Below are 22,341 nucleotides of genomic sequence, written 5' to 3'. Positions count from 1 at the left end.
GAACCCGGGGACTATTTCGTGTCGCGGAGTGATCTGGCGTTGATGATCGGGCAGGAAGTGACGAATGAAAGACTCTACAGATCACTTCAAATCAGATAAATAAACAGAAGAATGTTTTATTATCTCTGTCTGTGCGGATTTATTTAGTTTTGAGGCTGTTTTTGATGTGTTTTATTGGTTTCCAGTAGTAGGGAGGACGGAGGTACTTCCGGGGGTGCGTAGAGACCCGGAAGTGACGTTTATGAGGCGCTACAGATCACTTCAAATCAGTAAAATTCGGAGAGCTTTACGTTCCATTTTTCGTTTCGGTGGATATTTTGTGGTTTTTAAGCTGTTTTCTTCGAAGTTTCTTGTTTCCAGTAGTAGGGAGTGCGGGAGTACTTCCGGGGCGGTGACCCCGGAGTGACAGGGCGCGCAGTTCGGATGGCAGAGGAGGGGAGGATGTGGAGGGACCGGCACGGGGCGGCCAGTGAGCTCTTCTCCTTCCTCAGCGGGTGAGTGTCACCTCATTGGACACACCGGGAGGAGAATGTCACTTCTTCATTCTGTGGTGTCCATAGCAACCAATCACAACTTTATCTGACTTTTTGGTTGCTATGCGTTACCGCCATTTCCTGTTTACATTTCCTTTTTTTTTTTTTTTTTAATTAACCACTTAAGGACCAGGCCTTTCGTTATGACATTTGTTGTTTAAATCAGTATTTTTTGCTATAAAAAAAAAAAAATATTGGAGCCCCCAAATATATATATATATGTGTGTGTGTGTATTTTTTTTAAAAATTTTTTAGCAGGATAAAATGGCAGGTGTTGCAATTTTTTAATGCCACGCTGTATTTGTACAGTGTTTTTTCGAACACAATTTTTGTACGGGGGAAATACACTTTTAATACATATAGGAATGCAACCAACAGGACCTACATGTTGCCGACATGCCAAATGAGCAGTATTATAAAAGAAGCACCCCCCCCCCCCCCCCAAAAGAAAAAAAAAAAAGATAAAAAGATACTAGGGACTTTAGAGCAGAGCTTGACAAATTTGCTTTGAATCTAGGAGCCAGTTAAAAAAGTTAGGCCAGTTTTTTTAAGAGTGGTATGGATTGTCAGCTCCCGGGGTAAGGCCAGTAATTTTCACCCCCCCAACTCACAACGGAGCACCCAGTCAATAACTCCAATGTAATGCTATTACATCAGGGTTATGGGCTGACCAGAAAGAGTAAGGCTGGCAGCAGATGGAACTGGTTGGCTCTAGCAGGTGGCACTGGTTGGTGGCACTGGTTTGGAATTGGCAGATGGCACTGGTTGGCGCTGGCAGGTGGCACTGGTTTGGGACTGACAGATAGCACTGGTTGGCGCTGGCAGGTGGCACTGGTTTGGGACTGACAGATGGCACTGGTTGGCTCTAGCAGGTGGCACTGGTTTGGGACTGACAGATGGCACTGGTTGGCGCTGGCAGGTGGCACTGGTTTGGGACTGACAGATGGCACTGGTTGGCGCTGGCAGGTGGCACTGGTTTGGGACTGACAGATGGCACTGGTTGGCGCTGGCAGGTGGCACTGGTTTGGGACTGACAGATGGCACTGGTTGGCTCTAGCAGGTGGCACTGGTTTGGGACTGACAGATGGCACTGGTTGGCGCTGGCAGGTGGCACTGGTTTGGGACTGACAGATGGCACTGGTTGGCTCTAGCAGGTGGCACTGGTTTGGGACTGACAGATGGCACTGGTTGGCTCTAGCAGGTGGCACTGGTTTGGGACTGACAGATGGCACTGGTTGGCACTGGCAGGTGGCACTGGTTTGGGACTGACAGATGGCACTGGTTGGCGCTGGCAGGTGGCACTGGTTTGGGACTGACAGATGGCACTGGTTAGTAAAAAGTAAAGGTGGGGGGAGGTTGCGCTATGGGGCAAATTGGTATAATTGTGGTATGAGCGGTCTCTATTTAATTTCCCACCCTATGTGGGTGGAAATACTGATGAAATAAGGGGAAATAGACTTGGCGCTATACCTTTTAAGTTGCAATATTAAATGGTGAAAAGCAAAATTTAAATTAAAAAAACTATAATTTATATAAATTTTCCAGCTTGCTGGAAAGTGATAAAAAAAAAACCACAAACAGTTCTATTTATAACAACCACTTATCTTTAGTGATTTTTTTAAAACTCTAATGATTTTTTAAAAGGAAACCACATACACCTGTGTTAGTACCGTGAAAGTGCTAACCTTATTATGGGAGCAGCAGTTGCAGACACTGTTTTGAAGACACTCACGGAAGATTTTTCACTGTTCATCAAATTATTATTTTTCACTTGTTATTATTCACATGCTATTTAGGATGTGGCACTCAGTACACTGCTTATGAAAAAGTGGGATTTTCACTAATTAACATTTTATGAATTTGATATTAGTTTGATATAAATTAACTTTTAGGAATACCTTTTTTAATTGCTTTTGATATTTTATGCTCAAATTTCACTTGGGTTTTTTAATGGTTGTCACTTGCATTTTATTACCAATCATAGTAATTGTATGTTTATTTATGGTTTATTTCGCATAATAAGGTTAGCACTTTCACGGTACTAACACAGGTGTATGTGGTTTCCTTTTAAAAAATCATTAGAGTTTTAAAAAAATCACTAAAGATAAGTGGTTGTTATAAATAGAACTGTTTGTGGTTTTTATCACTTACCAGCAAGCTGGAAAATTTATATAAATTATAATTTTTTAAATTAAAATTTTGCTTTTCACCATTTAATATTGCAACTTAAAGGTATAGCGCCAAGTCTATTTCCCCTTATTTCATCAGATGGCACTGGTTGCCCGTTGGCACTGGCAGGTGGTGCTGGCAGGTGGCACTGATTGGCAGTGGCACTGGCAGGCATTGGCAGGTGGCACTGGTTTGGAAATTGCAGGTGGCACTATTGGCACTGGCAGGTGGCATTGGTTGGCACTGGAAGGTGGCGCTGGCACGTGGCTCTAATTGGCAGGTGGCACTGATAGATGGCAGTGGCACTGATTGGCAGGTGGCACTGGTAGGCATTGGCAGGTGGCACTAATGGCACTGGCAGGTGCCACTGATTGGCGGTGGCACTGATAGATGGCACTGATTGGCAGTGACACTGGCAGGTGGCACTGGTTGGCAGTGGCAGATGGCACCGATTGGCACTGGCAGGTTGCACACTGAACACTCAGTAACTGTGAAACGGACAAGTAACAGAGAGGAGCTGTCAGAAGTGAGCTTAATGTGGGGGGTGGCCGGGGTGGGTGCGACCCAGCAGCTATCAAACACCAGCCAATGATTGTGCTGCTTAACGAAAGGGGTGGGGTCACATACACGTAGTGGCCCGCCCAGATCACATTGGCTGGTGTTTGACCAGCCGGGTCCTGCCCACCCCCGACATCAAGCTCAAATCTGACAGATCCTTCCCTCTCAGTTACTTGTCAGTTTCACACACTCAGCGGCTCTGGCAAGCATCAAGCGCCCGCTGGGTGTGGAGAAGGGAGGAGAACGGCGGTCAGTGTTAATGCACTGCATGCCTGGGGCATCGATAGTGAGTGGGCTGGTGGCAGCCTAGGCGCCAGGGTGCGATTTCTGGTTGCCATGGCGACCTGGTGCCTGGGTTTGTCGAGCCCTGCTTTTAGAGGCAATTCAACAATATATGAAAAAGATATAGAAATGTATTATGATAAAATGTATGGTACAAACACCACCAACAAGAAATGACATATAGCATAAGCAAAATAGTATAACAGATATAAAACAAATGCAGATCCTTAAGTATTACACCCAACGCGTTTCTGGACCTGTGTAGAGTCCTTTCTTCAGGGGCATTTTGTTTGAAGTAATATTGATATTCTATAATGAGACAAATTCACACATGAGATTCATATGCAGGGTTACAGAATATGTATGTGTATATGTAACCCTGAATATGAATCTCATGTGTGAATTTGTCTCATTATAGAATATCAATATTACTTCAAACAAAATTCCCCTGAAGAAAGGACTCTACACAGGTCCAGAAACGCGTTGGGTGTAATACTGAAGGATCTGCATTTGTTTTATATCTGTTATACTATTTTGCTTTTGCTATATATGTCATTTCTTGTTGGTGGTGTTTACACCATATATTTTATCATAATACATTTCTATATCTTTTTCATATATTGTTGCCTCTAACGTCCCTAGTATCCTTTTTTTTTTTTTTATGGGGGGGGGGGATGGGTGGTGCTTCTTTTACAATACAGCGGGTAAAATAAGTATTGAACACGTCGCCAGTTTTCTAGGTAAATATATTTGTTAAGGGGCTATTGACATGAAATTGTCAGCACAAATTAATATCAGCTGGTTCAGTCTCCACTGATGGCCTATAGCAGGGATATGCAATTAGTGGTCCTCCAACTGTTGCAAAACTACAAGTCCCATCATGCCTCTGCCTCTGGGTGTCATGCTTGTGGCTATCAGTCTCGCTATTCCTCATGGAACTTGTAGTTCCGCAACAACTGGAGGTCCGGCTAATTGCATGTCCCTGGCCTATAAAAAGGTGTCTCATTACCAAGGTGTCACACAACAAACATCTTATGATGCGTAAAAGCAAAGCGCTCTCTCGAGACCTTTGCAACCTTATTGTTTTAAAACATACTGATGGCATTGGTTACAGAAGGATTTTTAAACGTCTGAATGTTCCAGTGAGCACTGTTGGGGCCATAATCCAGAAGTGGAAAGAACATCAATTCATAAACCGACCACAGCCAGGGGCTTCCTTGCAAGAGTGAAAAGAACGATCCGAAGAATTGTCTAAGAGCCAAGGAGCACTTGTGGAGAGCTTCAGAAAGATCTAGAATTAGCGGATACAACAATAAATAATGCACTCACCCCCCCATGGCCTGTATGCACGCTCACCACACAAGGCTCCATTGCTGGAGAAGAAGCATGTTGAAGCTCGTTTAAAGTTTGCTGCACAACATTTAGACAAGCCTGTGAAATACGGGGAGAATATAGTCTGGTCAGAGGAGACCAAAATGGAATTCTTTGGATGTCATAATACATACCATGTTTGGAGGTCACATGGCACATCAAAAACACCCCCCATACCAACAGTGAGGTTTGTAGGTGAGAACATCATGGTGTGGGGCCGGTGGTACTGGCAAACTTCATATCATTGAAGGAAGGATGAATGGGGAAAAATGCACCAAGTAGAGCACAATTAATGGCCAAGAATCATTATGGCGACCTTGACTAAAGTGTTTCACAATTCTTTCTATGCAAACAATTCTCTCTGCTCTTCTGAAGCCACACCCCTCAAAAGAAAGGAAGAGAAAATCTGGGCAGTTTGCCAAGAATCAAAACATTCTTTATCAGTTGAACTTAAGTATAAACATTGTAACAATTTGTCAATGGAATAGACTTTGTGTGTAAGTGAAAAAAGACTACATCCCTGATGAAGTCACATGACGATACGCGTGGGAAGGAAGTGCTTGTGGATACAGGAAGCCACGTCTGAGAGACGAAAAAGGAACATTTTAAACTGCTATCTGGCATTTTTAAACTGATTTGTTTGTGAGTACCTTTCCATTTGTTTGAGTTTTGTAATAAAAGTGTATACATACTTCACCATTTGGAGCCCTCCTGTTTCCTTCTCTGTGAGATCCTGCCTTAATGTGGGGAGAAGTCCTCCTAGCTTGGAACTAAGGGTACACCGCTGTCACCATCTGAGACCTTGGTCTCTTTATGCTGTTTGCCTTACAGCAGTAAGGTAAGGGGCCACCCTATATGTTAACTGCGGGACACTGAAGAGACACCAGAGTGTGCACAGTTTACGTTGTATTGCACCTGCTACTACGAGAAGCACTTTACGGATTTTTTTGCCACTTTTTTTATTTTTGTTTGCAGTTTGAGAGACTTCTACATTTGTTTGCACTGAATGTTTCACTATTTAATTTTGCTTTATACACACTTTGTGTGATACTTTATTTATTTGCATTTATCACTTTATGGGTATATGCGATTTCTTTTCTATTTATGCGATTTTATGTGTTTCTATTTACACCGAGTAAGAAAATCTATTTATTGGTATTCATCACTATAAGGTGATTTTATGCGATTTTCACTTTGGTCTATGCGATTTTATATATGTGGTTTCTATTTCTTTACATATATATATATATATATATATACCAAAACAAAAAGGGTATATTTTAAAGCCGGCCTATACATGTATAAGTATAGGTATATTTTGGATGATGCACATGACATACACACTAGCTCTTTCTAAATAGGATGTATCTCTTAGGGAGACAGCTTATGGACCTTGTATGTGTATATAGGTCCTTGCTCACATATTACACAAACATACATGGATCATGTGAGGATCTAATGGGTAGTTCACTATCTTCCTGTACTATGTAATTTTGTATTTATATTTTTATTTATGTGTATATTAAGGGTAATTTTAATTAGGAGGTCTATGTTTCTTTCTTTCATGTATTGTTTTTGGCGTAATGTTCATTTTGCCTGTTCTGCTAAGGAGGTCGCCAGTAGTTCGGCGATCGTTTGTGTTCATTCAATTATCTCTCCCCTGTATTGAGAACCGAGCTGGCCGCGTCCGGTTACCATGACGATGTGCAGCGTCATGTGGGCTGGATAGTGCAGGGCTACGTGATTGGTTGACAGGGTGTGAGACTGTTGAATATATATTGGCCGTCGGCGTCGTGTAGCCACGCCCTCTGTTGAAGTCGGAAGTGACGAAACGCGTCAGGGCGTGGCCTACACGACGCTACCGGAAGTGAGGTGTGCGCTCCACCGCTGACCACAGACCAGGAAGTGATGCACAGTGTACACAGAGGAACACTTGTGGATGGCTCGGGGATCTGAATAATCGGTGAAGTACACAATTTTGAAATGCTGATGATGTTTTAAACAATGTACGCAGATATTTAAATGGGTGATTTTATTATTTTGTGCGAACCTTTTAAAAAATAAAACAGTATTATGCTATGTGCACACTTTGTTTTATTTTTATGACAAACTTGGAGGACTGTTTGGAACTGCAACGCTAAGGTGATATATTACCATACTCAAGGAAGTGACTACTCCTTAAGGCTTGTGTTTTCAGCAGTGTCTGGTGAGTTTAACCCCCTAGGGGGTACGCATCGCATGTGGTGACGCACTCCCGGTTTATGGTGGAAGAAAGGTCGACAGCACTTTGATCACCGTGCAATGCTGATTAGATCACTATAGACACCTTATCTGCACATTAAGAACTTTTTAGTGATTGCTCGTACATTGCTATTTCTGTAAAGGACTTTCTACAGAGCGCTGTTTTAATGCGGATATTCTCAGATTTATCTTGATGAATTGTTTGTATTACTTTTTTATGTGTATATATATATATATATATATATTCGTTTGGAATGCTTTGTTGCACTAGTCACTTTGATCACTGATCACGATTTATCACGGGAATCAGAATTTATGCACAGATAATTTATGTTTTTATTGGTTAGCATTTCATGGATTAATATTATTTAGTTTAAGGGAGCGCAACACCATTTATTTGATTTGTTGCTATATGTTTCAGTGGTAGGGCTTATACCTCTGTCAGTGTTTGGCTGCAACCCTAATTGAGGCTTAAAGCGGAGGTCCACCCTAAAATGGACCTCCGCTCATCGGAATCCCCCCCCCCCTCCGGCGCCACAATCGGCACCTTTCAGGGGGGAGGGGGGTGCAGTTACCTGGATAATCCAGGTAACTGCACCCACTTCCGGGCTAGCTCTCTGCGGAAAGGGGCGTACGTTATGCCCCTTTCCGCAAGCGCCCGCCCCCTTCAGCAAGTGCCCCGCTGCCTGCTGGGAAACACACAGCTCCCAGAGGCAGCGGGGACCGTCCGGATTGCGCCGCGCGGCTCGCGCATGCGCAGTAGGGAACCGGGAAATGAAGCCGAAAGGCTCCACTTCCTGATTCCCATACCCAAGATGGCGGCGGCAGGACCCGATAGACGAGCGAGCGATCGGCTTCGGGTGCCGACATCGCGGGCGCGCTGGACAGGTAAGTGTCACTATTTAAAAGTCAGCAGCTGCAGTATTTGTAGCTGCTGGCTTTTAAAAAAAAAAAAAAAAAAAAAAAAACGCAGAGTCCCGGTGGACTCCCGCTTTAATAGATTTTTGATAGCGCAGGGATACTTTTGTCTATTACTTTAGCTTAAAACACTAAACCTCTTTCTGACGTTTGTTGGTTTCAAGATATAAAATCTTTTTTTTTTTTTTTTGCTAGAAAATTACTTGGAACACCCAAATATATATTATAATATTATTATTATTATATATATATTTTTTTTTTAGTAGAGACCCTAGAGAATAAAATGTGGTTATTGCAATATTTTATGTCACACTGTATTTGCGGAGCGCTCTTTCAAAAGCAATTTTTTGGGGAAAAAAATTAATGAATAAAAAAAAAGAAAACTAACCAGTAATGTTAGCCCATTTTTTTTTTTTTTTTTTTTTTTTTTTGTATAATGTGAAAGATTTTACGTCACGAGAATCGTGATCTTTTTATTCTAAGCAAAAAAAAATGTAATTCTCATTTTGGCCAGAATCGTGCAGCTCTAACACCAAGACATTCTTGATAACATTTGCTGCCATCTTGCAGGATGGTGAAGATGAAACGAAGGGAGGACATTTCAGCAAGACAATGATACCAACACACAAAGCCAAGGAAACTCTCAATAGATTTCAAAGAAAATAAATCTGCTAGAATGGCTCAGCCAATCACCTGACTTGAATCCAATAGAAAATCTTTGGAAAGAACTAAAGATCAGAGTTCATAGAAGAGGCCCACGGAACCTTCAAGATTTGAAGAGCAAAATCACACCTGAGCAACGCATGCGACTCGTTTCTTCATACAGGAGGCGTCTTGAAGCCTTCCTTACCAACAAAGGATTTTGTACCAAGTATTAAATACATTTCAGTTTAGCGTGTTCAGTACATGTTCCCTGTGTCCTTCCATTTTATTACACAGAACTTCATTTCTGAACGTATTCGTTTGGGTGTCTTTGTATGTATGGATTGTCACCGACATGTGGGGGAAAATTTCATGTCAATAGCACCTTTTAGAAATCTATTTACCTAGAAAAATTATTACATGTTCAATACGTATTTTACCCGCTGTATATACCCCAATTTTTTTGTATAATATGAAAGATGATATAACGCAGAGTACATAGATACCGAACATGTCACGCTTTAAAATTGCGCACCCTCGTGGAATGGCGACAAACTACGGTACTTAAAAATCTCCATAGGCGACGTTTTTTAACCACAGCCCCCGGAAGAATTTACCTCTTCCTGACCAGAGCACATTTTGCAATTCGGCACTGCGTCGCTTTAACTGATAATTGCGCGGTCGTGTGGCATTGCACCCAAACAAAATTGACGTCCCTTTTTTCCCACAAATAAAGCTTTCTTTTGGTGGTATTTGATCACCTCCTGCGGTTTTTATTTTTTGCGCTATAAACAAAAAATAAGTGTAAATTTTTTTTTTTTTTACTTTTTGCCATAATATCCCCCCCCCCCCCCCAAAAAAAATCAAATTTTTTAGATAAAAAAAAAAAATCTAATTTCTAATAAAAAACTTTTTTTTTTTTCTTCCTCAGATTAGGCCGATATGTATTCTTCTACCTATTTTTGGTAAAAACAATCACAATAAGCGTTTATTGATTGGTTTGCGCAAAAGTTATAGCGTCTACAAAATAGGGGATAATTTTATGGCATTATTATTATTATTTTTTTTTTTTTATTAGTAATAGCGGTTATTTGCAATATTTATTTATTTATTCCATGACTGCGACATTAAGGCGGACACATCGGACACTTTTGATACTATTTTTGGACCATTGTCATTTATACAGCGATCAGTGCTATAAAAATTCACTGATTACTGTGTAAATGACACTGGCAGGGAAGGGGTTAAACACTAGGGGGCGATCAAGGGGTTAAGGTGTGTCCTAGGGAGTGATTCTAACTGTGGGGGGGGGGTGGGCTACCACTGACAGGACAGCGATCACTGCTCCTGATGACAGAACGGGGAAATGCCTTGCTTACATAGGTATCTCCCCATTCTTCCGCTCTGTGACACGATCGTGGACATAGTCCATGGGAGCTGCGGCCACGGAGCATGCGGCATGTGCCCACAATGCCGCATCTTAAAGGGGATGTACCTGTACGCCCTTTTGACCAGCCGTTCCATTCTGGCGACGTATATAGTTGTGCGTTGGTCGGCATGTGTTTTAAAAAAAAAATTTTTTTTTTTATTTTTTTTTACAGGTTACCTGTTTAGAGTTACAGAGGAGGTCTAGTGCCAGAATTATTGCTCTCGCTCTAACATTCATGGCAATACCTCACATGTATGGTGCAAACACAGTTTACATATGCATTCTCTACTGCGCGTGCGGATAGAGACACTTAAAATAAAACATTATTTATATATATATATATATATATATATATATATATATATATATATATATATATATATATATAAATGTTTTTATTTTAAGTGTCTCTATCCGCACGCGCAGTAGCGAATGCATATGTTTTTTTTTTTTTTATTACATGCCCCTTTTAAAAAAAAAAAAAAAAAAAAAAAAAAAAATTGATCACTTTTACTGCTATCGCAATGAATGTAAACCTCTCTTCTGATAACAATACAGCATGACAGGTCCTCTTTTATGGAGAGATCTGGGGTACGGCTGGGGACACGATACGGGTGGCCGGCGGCGGGAATGAGAGCCAGAACGGGGATCTGTCAATGTAAACAGACATATCTCCATTCTGACAGGGGAGTTAGAGAGAGTTCTGCTGTTCCTAGTGATTAGGAAGGAACAGCGATCTCTCTCCTCCTCCAGTCAGCCCAGCCCACATACAGTTAGAAACACACCCCAGGGAACACATTTAACACCTTAATCGCCCCCTAGTGTTAACCCCTTCCCTGCCCGTGACATTTATACAGTAATCAGTGGCTATTTTTAGCTCTGATCGCTGTATAAATGTCAATGGTCCCAAAAAAGTATCAAGTGTCCAATCTGTCCACTGCAATGTCGCAGTCCCGCTAAAAATCGCAGATCACCGCCATTACTAGTAAAAATCTAAATTAATAATAAAAATGCCATAAATCTATCCCTTATTTTGCAGAAATGATAACTGTCAATATACGCTTATTGCAAATTTTTTTTAATTTTATTTGCCTAACCTGATGAAGACTTTATTTATTTTTGATTTTGGGCTATTTATTATAGCAAAAATAAATATTGTTTTTTTTTTTTTTTCTTCAAAATTGTCGCTTTTTTTGTTTATAGGCAAAAAATAAAAACCGCAGAGGTGATCAAATACCACCAAAAGAAAGCTCTGTTTGTGGGGAAAAAAGGCTGCCAATTTTTGTTTTTTTGGTACAGCATCACACAACCGCGCAATTGTCAGTTGAAGCGACGCAGTGCCGTATCGCAAAAAATGGCCCGGTCATTAAGGGGGAAAATTTTCCAGTCTGTAAGTGGTTAAAGGAGAAGTCCAGCCTGAGCTCGTTTGACTGTACTTCTCCTATGGATCATAAGAGTGCAGTTCGTTTTGCACTTCTGTTGACCCTTTTTCAGCTGACGTCACCAATGTCAGTCCAGGAGTCCAGGCACCGCATCATCCCGACCACGAGTCTAGATCTGCCAGGTGCCTGGACTGTCACCCGTCTCAGCCTCCCAGCGACCCACTGAGAGCCTAAGATGGCCACTCCGCCCCCTCCTCGAGCCACTGAGAGCCTAATACGGCCGCTCCGCCCCCTCCTCGAGCCACTGAGAGCCTAATACGGCCGCTCCGCCCCCTCCTCGAGCCACTGAGAGCCTAATACGGCCGCTCCGCCCCCTCCTCGAGCCACCGAGAGCCTAAGACGGCCTCTCTGCCCCCTCCTCGAGCCACCGAGAGCCTAAGACGGCCTCTCTGCCCCCTCCTCGAGCCACCGAGAGCCTAAGACGGCCTCTCTGCCCCCTCCTCGAGCCACCGAGAGCCTAAGACGGCCTCTCTGCCCCCTCCTCGAGCCACCGAGAGCCTAAGACGGCCTCTCCGCCCCCTCCTCGAGCCACCGAGAGCCTAAGACGGCCTCTCCGCCCCCTCCTCGAGCCACCGAGAGCCTAAGACGGCCTCTCCGCCCCCTCCTCGAGCCACCGAGAGCCTAAGACGGCCTCTCCGCCCCCTCCTCGAGCCACCGAGAGCCTAAGACGGCCTCTCCGCCCCCTCCTCGAGCCACCGAGAGCCTAAGACGGCCTCTCCGCCCCCTCCTCGAGCCACCGAGAGCCTAAGACGGCCGCTCCGCCCCCTGAGCGAGGAGGGAGTTGAGCAGAGAGCTGTGACTGACAGTCTACATCTCTCTGCTCACGGAGCTCTGAAAACCGAGCGATCAGTGATGTTTGATCGCTTGGTTTTCAGTTCAGAGGGTCTGGGGGGGGGGGGACAGATGAAGCATCCACCTAGGTAAGTATGAATAGGAAAAAACAAAACAAAAACTTTTACTTCACTTTTAAGGGGAAAAAAAACTGAGAACCAGAAGTGATGTCTAGGTCCTCCAAGGGCATAGACATGTGTGGCGGCAATCTTGCCATCGTTTATCTCAATGGCAAGGCACTCCCGAAGCCGGATGGTTCCCGGACTCTGTGATCGGGAGGGGGGCGCTAACCTCTCCCGCTGCTTCTAAAAGTGATCCTGTGACAAATCCACCACAGGGACCACTTTTATATGAAAGTCTGGCACCTGAGGGAAAAGGAAAATACCGCGGTTACCGGTTATGGCATCTAGCTGCAGCCATAACTTGGTATTTAACGTCAAAGTAATGACGTATTTTCCCAGTTAGGCAGTTGGCAAGTATAGTAGTAGAACTATAGGCAAATCATGTTTTTGTTATTTTGCAGAGAGTAAGAGGAAGGTTATAATATTTCTCTTTCTTTTTTACCATCTGTGCCCCATTGGGGAGATTTATCTTCACTTCCTGTCCCATAGAGGAAACAGGAAGTGAGAGGAAATATATCCAAACTGAGGGAATCCCTGGTTGTCACCACAACTAGTGTCCCCATTTGGAAGATTTCTCCTCTATTCCTGTTCTGGTTCTCTTATGAGCCTGGCCATCTTGTATTGTAACTTGTATTGCCCCCCTTTTTATATTGTAAAGCACTGCGCAAACTGTTGGCGCTATATAAATCCTGTTTATTAATAATCCCAAAATTTGGGATTTTCTTTAATTTTCAGTGATAACAGTAAAAAAAGACAAATAGGGGGGGATGTCCATGATGGGCGACACACTCTATGCAAAACTTAAGTAACCACCTCAGCTGTGGAAGATTTTACTCCCCTTCATGACCATGGCATTTTTTTTTTTTTGCAATTCAGCATTGCGCTACTTTAAGTGGAAATTGCGCGGTCATGCGACGCTGTACCCAAATTACATTTATATCACCTTTTTCACACAAATCAAGCTTTCTTTTGGTGGTATTTGATCACCACTGGGTTTTTTATTTTTGCGCTATAAATTAAAAAATTAAGAAAATTTTGAAAATAAAAAAACTATTTTTTTTTTGTTTTTTTTTTTTTTGCTTTGTTCTAAAACATATCCAATAAAATAATTTAAGAAGTAAAATATTCTTCATAAATTTTGGATAAAAAAAGTATTCTGCTACATGTCTTTGGTAAAAAAATAAATAAAAATAAACCCCCCCGATTAGTGTATATTGATTGGTGTGTGAGTTTTTATAGCGTCTACAAACTATGGGATATATACTGACATTTTTATTTATATATTTTTATACTGGTAACAGTGGCAATCAGCGACTTGTAGCGGGGACTGCAATATTGCGGCGGACAGTCTTGACACTGACGCTGAGCGGGAGATAGACTGTCCTCACCAGTGACATTAATTCAGTGATAATAGTACACACTGTCACTGTACTAATGACACTGGCTCAGAAGCGGTTAACATCTGGGGGCGACCAAATGGTTAAATGTGCTCCTAAAAATGTTTACTGTGTGTGTGATATGTGCCGCTTTTTACAAAACCAAAATGTTTGTTTCTCCGTGCTTTCCCAGTCTAAAACATTAAAACATGACAGGGGTTCTAATTCTTTTCCCAATCCAAAACTATGAGAAAAAGTTTTGTCTCGGAGGATTCTGATTCTTCAGACTTAAACTGGCTGCATGCTGCTTCCAGGCTCTCTAGACCAGTGATGGTGAACCTTGGCACCCCCAGATGTTTTGGAACTACATTTCCCATGATGCTCAACTACTCTGCAGAGTGCATGAGAATCACGGGAAATGCAGTTCCAAAACATCTGGGGGTGTCAAGGTTCACCATCAATGTTAAGATACAAGGGTGTCAGCTCTTTAACCACTTAAAGCGGAGGTCCACCCTAAAGTGGACCTTCCGCTCATTGGAATCCTCCCCCCCCTCCCCTCCGGCGCCACAATTGGCACCTTTCAGGGGGGAGGGGGGTGCAGGAACCTGTACAGTACAGGTATGCACCCACTTCCTGGATAGCTCTCTGCGGAAAGGGGCGTAGATTACGCCCCTTTCCGAAAGTCCCCCGCTGCCTGCTGGGAAACACACGGATCCCAGAGACAGCGTGGTCCATCCTTATTGCGCAGCGCGACTCGCGCATGCGCAGTAGGGAACCGGGAAATGAAGCCGAAAGGCTCCACTTCCTGATTCCCATACCCAATATGGCGGCGGCAATACCCGAGAGACGATCGAGAGATCGGCTTCGGGTGCCGACATCGCGGGCGCGCTGGGCGGGTAAGTGTCACTATTTTAAAAGTCAGCAGCTGCAGTATTTGTAGCTGCTGGCTTTTAAAAAAATAAAAAACGCGGAGTCCCGGCGGACTCCCACTTTAAAGGGATTGTCAACCTTCTTGTTTTTTCACCTTAATGCATCCTATGCATTAAGGTGAAAAAAAAACACCTGACCGGACAGTCACCTGACAGTCACCAATGGATGTTCGTGGCCACTCTGTGCAAAACGAGCTGCACAGTGGAGGTAAGTATGACACGTTTTTTTATTTAAAAAATAAAAATAAAAAAAACGATCCTTTAGTATCACTTTAAGGACTGCTACAGGGTGGCCTCCTGTGTGTGTATATGTATATGTATGTGTATGTGTATGTTTATATAATGTGTGATTTAGGGATGCACCGAATGGGTTTTTTGGTGCCGAAACCGATACCGAAAATGAAAAATACACTAGGCCGAAAACCGATACCGAAACAGCACAGATACCGAAAATGACTGTTTTTAAAAAATATTTTTATACAGGAGGTGGTCAGAGACTGGGGACGTGGTACAGGAGGTGGTCAGAGACTGGGGACGTGGTACAGGAGGTGGTCAGAGACTGGGGACGTGGTACAGGAGGTGGTCAGAGACTGGGGACGTGGTACAGGAGGTGGTCAGAGACTGGGGACGTGGTACAGGAGGTGGTCAGAGACTGGGGACGTGGTACAGGAGGTGGTCAGAGACTGGGGACGTGGTACAGGAGGTGGTCAGAGACTGGGGACGTGGTACAGGAGGTGGTCAGAGACTGGGGACGTGGTACAGGAGGTGGTCAGAGACTGGGGACGTGGTACAGGAGGTGGTCAGAGACTGGGGACGTGGTACAGGAGGTGGTCAGAGACTGGGGACGTGGTACAGGAGGTGGTCAGAGACTGGGGACGTGGTACAGGAGGTGGTCAGAGACTGGGGACACGGTACAGGAGGTGGTCAGAGACTGGGGACGTGGTACAGGAGGTGGTCAATGACTGGGGACATGGTACAGGAGGTAGTCAGAGACTGGGGACATGGTACAGGAGGTGGTCAGAGACTGGGGACATGGTACAGGAGGTGGTCAGAGACTGGGGACATGGTACAGGAGGTGGTCAGAGACTGCATACATGGTACAGGAGGTGGTCAGAGACTGGGGACACGGTACAGGAGGTGGTCAGAGACTGGGGACACGGTACAGGAGGTGGTCAGAGACTGGGGACACGGTACAGGAGGTGGTCAGAGACTGGGGACACGGTACAGGAGGTGGTCAGAGACTGGGGACACGGTACAGGAGATGGTCAGAGACTGTGGACACGGTACAGGAGATGGTCAGAGACTGTGGACACGGTACAGGAGATGGTCAGAGACTGGGGACATGGTACAGGAGATGGTCAGAGACAGAGGACGTGGTACAGGAGGCATCCCCCATTGCAGCCAGTGTGTCCCCATTGCAGCCAGTGTGTCCCCATTGCAGCCAGTGTGTCCCCATTGCAGCCAGTGTGTCCCCATTGCAGCCAGTGTGTCCCCATTGCAGCCAGTGTGTCCCCATTGCAGCCAGTGTGTCCCCATTGCAGCCAGTGTGTCCCCATTGCAGCCAGTGTGTCCCCATTGCAGCCAGTGTGTCCCCATTGCAGCCAGTGTGTCCCCATTGCAGCCAGTGTGTCCCCATTGCAGCCAGTGTGTCTCCATTGCAGCCAGTGTGTCTCCATTGCAGCCAGTGTGTCTCCATTGCAGCCAGTGTGTCCCCATTGCAGCCTTTGTGTCCCCATTGCAGCCTGTGTGCCATTTTGCAGCCAGCCTGTGCACTGTGTGCAGGGAAGAGAGCCGCCTCCGCCGCCTGTTTGATAACAGCGCCGGGAACATCACTTTGATAGACAGATCATCCGTCCAATCCTGCTGATGATCTGTCTATCTAAGTGCCCGGACAAGGGGGAGGGGCTGTGTGTGACGGCGCGCGGCCGGGAACACACAGCTATTGAAATGAAAGCTGTGATGTTCCCGGCGCTTTGATCAAACAGGCGGCGGAGGCGGCTCTCCTGCGCTATACACCCCCCATGATGGGCGTCACCAGGGGCGGGGGGTGGAAACCCCGCCCCCCACCCAGGCCACGCCCCATTTTCGGCTCCATTATCGGCCGATATGTTTCGGCGGCCGAAATTTCGGTGCATCACTAGTGTGATTCTGCACTTTCGGATAGAGAGGCGTGCGGGCGGGCCACTTCTGCTGCGTTTACTCGCAGCAGAAACCGATCTGTGGGTGCCGGGCACTGGATGTCTGCCGGCACCCGATGATCATCGGGCAGAGACGCAGAACGGAGCTCCTATGTAAACAAGGCAGATCTCCATTGTGACAGTGGGGGACGAGGGGGTGTCCCTGCAAAGCAGGGAATAAAATCCATAATTTCTCCTGGTAAAAGCACCTCACAAAGTACACATAGTGCTAGGCAATTATTTAACCATTTTGATCGCCTCTGATGTTAACCCCTTCCCAGTAGGGGTCAACTGATTATTGATGCAATCAATATTCACTTTTTCAGAAGTAGCGGTTAAAAAAAAACTGACCGATATTTACTGATATTGCTTCAAGGGGTTTGCTTTATTGTAATAGCTGCTCGGCTGTTATTATAAGCAGCGGGAGAGCGACCCGCCGATCGCCCGGGATATCTCGTCCCACCGGGAGGCCCGAGCAACCAGCCGGAACATCCGCCAGCTGGCCGGAGAACCGAACAAAGCCAATGCTTTGTTTGGGTCTCGGATGTAGTAATCGGAAACAATGCCATGACATCACTTCCCGGATTACTGCCATCTTAAAGGCGCCAGTTTTAAAAAATAGAAAGTATTCAAAACCGTCGATCTTGACATTTTTAATACTTTCAAGTGCAGAGGAGCAGTTTGGGGTCTTAAAGACCCCCCCATAAAGAGTACCTGTCACTGGCTATTACTGTCACATGAGATGTTTACATTCCTTGTACCAGTGATAAAAAACAACAAACAAAAAAAAATTAAAACGACAGTGTAAAAATTTTTATTTATTTTTTATTATTTTTTTTAAAATATTGGCAAATAATATCGGCAGGAGAGGTGGCCAAAATATCGGTATCGTATTGGCCCCGAAAAAACGATATTGGTCGATCCCTATGTCCCAGCCAGTGTCATTAGTACAGTGACAGTGCATGTTTTTAGCACTGATCACTCTATTGGTTGGTATTAGTGTCCGATGGTCCGCCGTAGTATCACAGCCCCACTATAAGTCGCTGATCGCCACCATTACTAGTGTAAAAAATTTTTTAAAAATCCCATAGTTGTAGACGCTATAAACCAATCAAAATACCTTATTTATATTTTATAACTTATTGGGATTTCCCCCCCCCCCCCCCAAAATAACGTAGCAGAATACATTTTGGCCTAAACATATGTAGAAAAGTGTGTTGTTAAATGTTTTTTATTGGATGTGTTTTATAGCAGAAAATAAAAAATAGTTCTCCCCCCCCCCCCCCCCAAATTGTTGTCCTTTTTTAAATTTATAGCTAAAAAAAATAAAAACCGCAGAGGTGATCAAATACCACCAAAAAGTTGTATAAAAAAAGGACATACATTTTATTGGGGTACAGCGTCGCACAACCACGCAATTTTCAGTTCAAGTAATGCCATATCGCAAAAAAACGACCTGGTCACGAAGGGGGGGTAAATCTTCCGGAGCGGTTAACTTACCATTGCTGAATTTTTATAGAGATGGAAACTCCCAGTTCACCTTTTCAGGCACAGACTGGAGGGAAATTCAGTTGAGGAGGATTTGCAAATATTTAAAATCTTAAAGTATCAATCTGGAATGATTTGTAGATTGCTTAAAGTGCAACGTTCTTCTTTCTCTTGCAGTATCTATAAGGAAGTGAAGAAAGAGAGGCAGCGAGAGCCTTTTATCTATAAGGTATGTGCCGGGTATTCGTATTTTCCTCCTCCTTTTATATAGCACCAACCTAGTCTGTGGTGCAGAGAACTTGGAGATGTTCAGATCCATCATTCACCCATAGAAGGGGCTTCTGCCCCCCCCCCCCCCCCATAGCCAGAATATTTGTGATGATTTTGGTGGAAGCTGGTAAACCTGCTAGTATGTCTCCAGAGTGGGGGGGGGCGCGAAACGACTAATTAATGTAATTGATTATAAAAATAGTTGTCAACTAATTTTATTATCAATTAGTTGGCCTGCATGCAGAACACATTTATTTACATATCAAGAAATACAGTGCAGTACACATACAGCTCAGTACGTCATCCATCCATGTCAGTATACACAGTGCAGCACACATACAGCTCAGTACGTCATCCATCCATGTCAGTATACACAGTGCAGCACACATACAGCTCAGTACGTCATCCATCCATGTCAGTATACACAGTGCAGCACACATACAGCTCAGTACGTCATCCATCCATGTCAGTATACACAGTGCAGCACACATACAGCTCAGTACGTCATCCATCCATGTCTGCATACACAGTGCAGCACACATACAGCTCAGTACACCCTCCACACATGTCAGTTTACACAGTGCAACATACAGCTCAGTACACCCTCCACACATGTCGGTATACACAGTGCAGCACGCAACATACAGCTCAGTACACCCTCCCACACATGTCGGTATACACAGTGCAACACGCAACATACAGCTCAGTACACCCTCCACACATGTCGGTATACACAGTGCAACACGCAACATACAGCTCAGTACACCCTCCACACATGTCGGTATACACAGTGCAGCACGCAACATACAGCTCAGTACACCCTCCACACATGTCGGTATACACAGTGCAGCACGCAACATACAGCTCAGTACACCCTCCACACATGTCGGTATACACAGTGCAGCACGCAACATACAGCTCAGTACACCCTCCACACATGTCGGTATACACAGTGCAACACGCAACATACAGCTCAGTACACCCTCCACACATGTCGGTATACACAGTGCAACATACAGCTCAGTACACCCTACACACGTCGGTATACACAGTGCAACATACAGCTCAGTACACCCTACACACGTCGGTATACACAGTGCAACACGCAACATACAGCTCAGTACACCCTCCATACATGTCAGTCGCCAGCCGTCAATTTGCTATAGGCCGGGCAGGACATTCCTTCTTCTGAGTGGACATCCTATGGGGCTGTGCAGCGGCACAATCTGTCCATGGCTGTGTCCACCAAACTCAGCCAATGACAGATCAGCATACCGGCTCACTGCCAGTGTCATGTGATCACTGTGACCAATCACAGCAGGTGACATGACAGTTATAAACAATGGGTGGCTTCCTTTCATGCCATCTACTGTGTACAATTTTGTTGCTAGCTGTGATTGGTCAATGTGATCACATAGTACAAGCAGGGCCAATCAGCCCATCTGTGCCATGTGAGCATCTCTGGGCAATCACAGCTTATCACAAGAAAGCAAACAGGTTAAAAAATAATATCAAATTCTGAAAAATTCTGTTCACTTCCCCAGAGTAGTACAATGTCTGACACGCTCCGAAACTCTGATCGTGGGTATGAAGCCTCTGACAGAGGCTTCATACCAATCACAACTGAGGAAGGAAGTGTCAGTAAATGTCCTTCCTTGGTTCACGTCGACAGGGAGAGCCGATCGGCGGCTCTCCCTTTCGGGGGGGGGGGGGGGGGTCTGTGCTGATAATCAGCACATCGATTTATCAGCAAAGCCCCCATCAAAAGGTACCCATCATCTGCCAATCAATGCCCATCACCTGTCAGCCTGTCCCCCTCTATAAAGCCTGTCGGTGCCCAAAAAAGTGCCAATCAGTAATGCCTGTCAGTGCCCTATCAAAGTGTCACTCAGTAAAGCCTGTCAATAGCTCCTCATCAGTGCTGCCTATCCAGTGCCGCCTATCAGTGCCCATCAGATTTCTTCTTTTTTTTTGTTTTTGCTTATAGTGCACGATTTGCAGCATGTTTTACCACGATTTTGTGCAGGGCAAAAGGTCACCAATGTTAAAAGAAGAAAAACGCCCAAATCTGCTCAATTTGAGCGACAAAAAAGGGTCCGGAACTTGTTTGAGCTTCAGGCGTTCGGCTTCAGGCGACATGGAGTGGAGATGTGAACCATCTCCATTGAGAATAATATAATTTTTCCCCTCTAGTGTTTTGTAGCTTCAGGCTTCAAGCTACAAAACGCTCAGGTGTGAATGGGGTCTTAAACCCCAGTGGTGATCAAATACCACCAAAAGAAAGCTCTATTTGTGTGACGAAAATGATAAAAAATACACATGGGTACAGTGTAGCATGACCGCGCAATTGTCATTCAAAGCGCGACAGCTCTGAAAGCTGAAAAATGGCCTGGGTAGGAAGGGGTTGAAAGAGCTCGGTAGGTAAGTGGTTAATGTCTAAACTAAGTGAAAATGTTCAAATTGGGCCCAAAGTGTCAATATTTTGTGTGGCCTCCATTATTTTCCAGCACTGCCTTAACCCTCTTGGGCATGGAGGTCACCAGAGCTTCACAGGTTGTCACTGGAGTCCTCTTCCCCTCCTCCATGATGACATCACAGAGCTGGTGGATGTTGGAGACCTTGCGCTCCTCCACCTTCTGTTTGAGGATGCCCCACAGATGGTCAATAGGGTTTAGGTCTGGAGACATGCTTGGCCAGTCCATCACCTTTACCCTCAGCTTCTTTAGCAAGACAGTGGTCATCTTGGAGGGGTGTTTGGGGGTCGTTATGTTGGAATACTGCCCTGCGGCCCAGTCTCTGAAGGGAGGGGATCATGCTCTGCTTCAGTATATCACAGTACATGTTGGCATTCATGGTCCCCTCAATGATCGGTAGCCCCCCAGTGCCGGCAGCACTCATGCAGTCCCAGACCATGACACTCCCACCACCATGCTTGACTGTAGACAAGACACACTTGTCTTTGTCCTCCTCACCTGGTTGCCCCCACACACGCTTGTCACCATCTGACACCAAATAAGTTTATCTTGGTCTCATCAGACCACAGGACATGGTTCCAGTAATCCATGTCCTTAGTGTTAGTGTTTGTGGGCTTTCTTATGCATCATCTTTAGAAGAGGCTTCCTTCTGGGACGACAGCCATGCAGACAAATTTAATGCAGTGTGCGGCGTATGATCTGAGCACTGACAGGCTGACCCGCGACCCCTTCAACCTCTGCAGCAATGCTGGCAGCACTCATACGTCTATTTCCCAAAGACAACCTCTGGATATGACACTGAGCACGTGGCCTCAACTTCTTTGGTGGACCATGATGAGGCCTGTTCTGAGTGGAATTTGTCCTGTTATACCGCTGTATGGTCTTGGCCACCGTGCTGCAGCTCAGTTTCAGGGTCTTGGCAATCTTCTTATAGCCTAGGCCATCTTTATGTAGAGCAAAAAAATATTTTTTCAGATCCTCAGAGAGTTCTTTGCCATGAGGTGCCATGTTGTACTTCCAGTGACCAGTATGAGAGAGTGAGAGCGATAACACCAAATTTAACACACCTGCTCCCCATTCACACCTGAG

General features: G+C 44.8%; 1 protein-coding gene across 1 annotated transcript in view; it reads left to right on the top strand.

The window, feature by feature from the left end:
• The first annotated feature begins 342 nt into the window (after nt 1–342).
• The window catches only part of LOC143958203 (protein zwilch homolog), a 108,175-nt gene continuing 86,176 nt past the window's right edge, over nt 343–22,341 (top strand). Inside the window, exons 1-2 of the mRNA XM_077467675.1 lie at nt 343–494; nt 18,686–18,737. Coding sequence (XP_077323801.1) covers nt 424–494; nt 18,686–18,737 — 123 coding nt within the window. The 5' untranslated portion in view covers nt 343–423. The remainder of the gene's footprint in view (nt 495–18,685; nt 18,738–22,341) is intronic.

This window comes from Lithobates pipiens, unplaced genomic scaffold, assembly GCF_037356315.1.
Source record: "Lithobates pipiens isolate NorthernLeopardFrog02 unplaced genomic scaffold, aLitPip1_a1.2 Scaffold_6, whole genome shotgun sequence".
In the NCBI taxonomy this organism is placed as follows: Eukaryota; Metazoa; Chordata; class Amphibia; order Anura; family Ranidae; genus Lithobates; species Lithobates pipiens.
The sequence above is the reverse complement of the archived record's forward strand: the minus strand, read 5'-3'. Positions and strand labels throughout refer to the sequence as shown.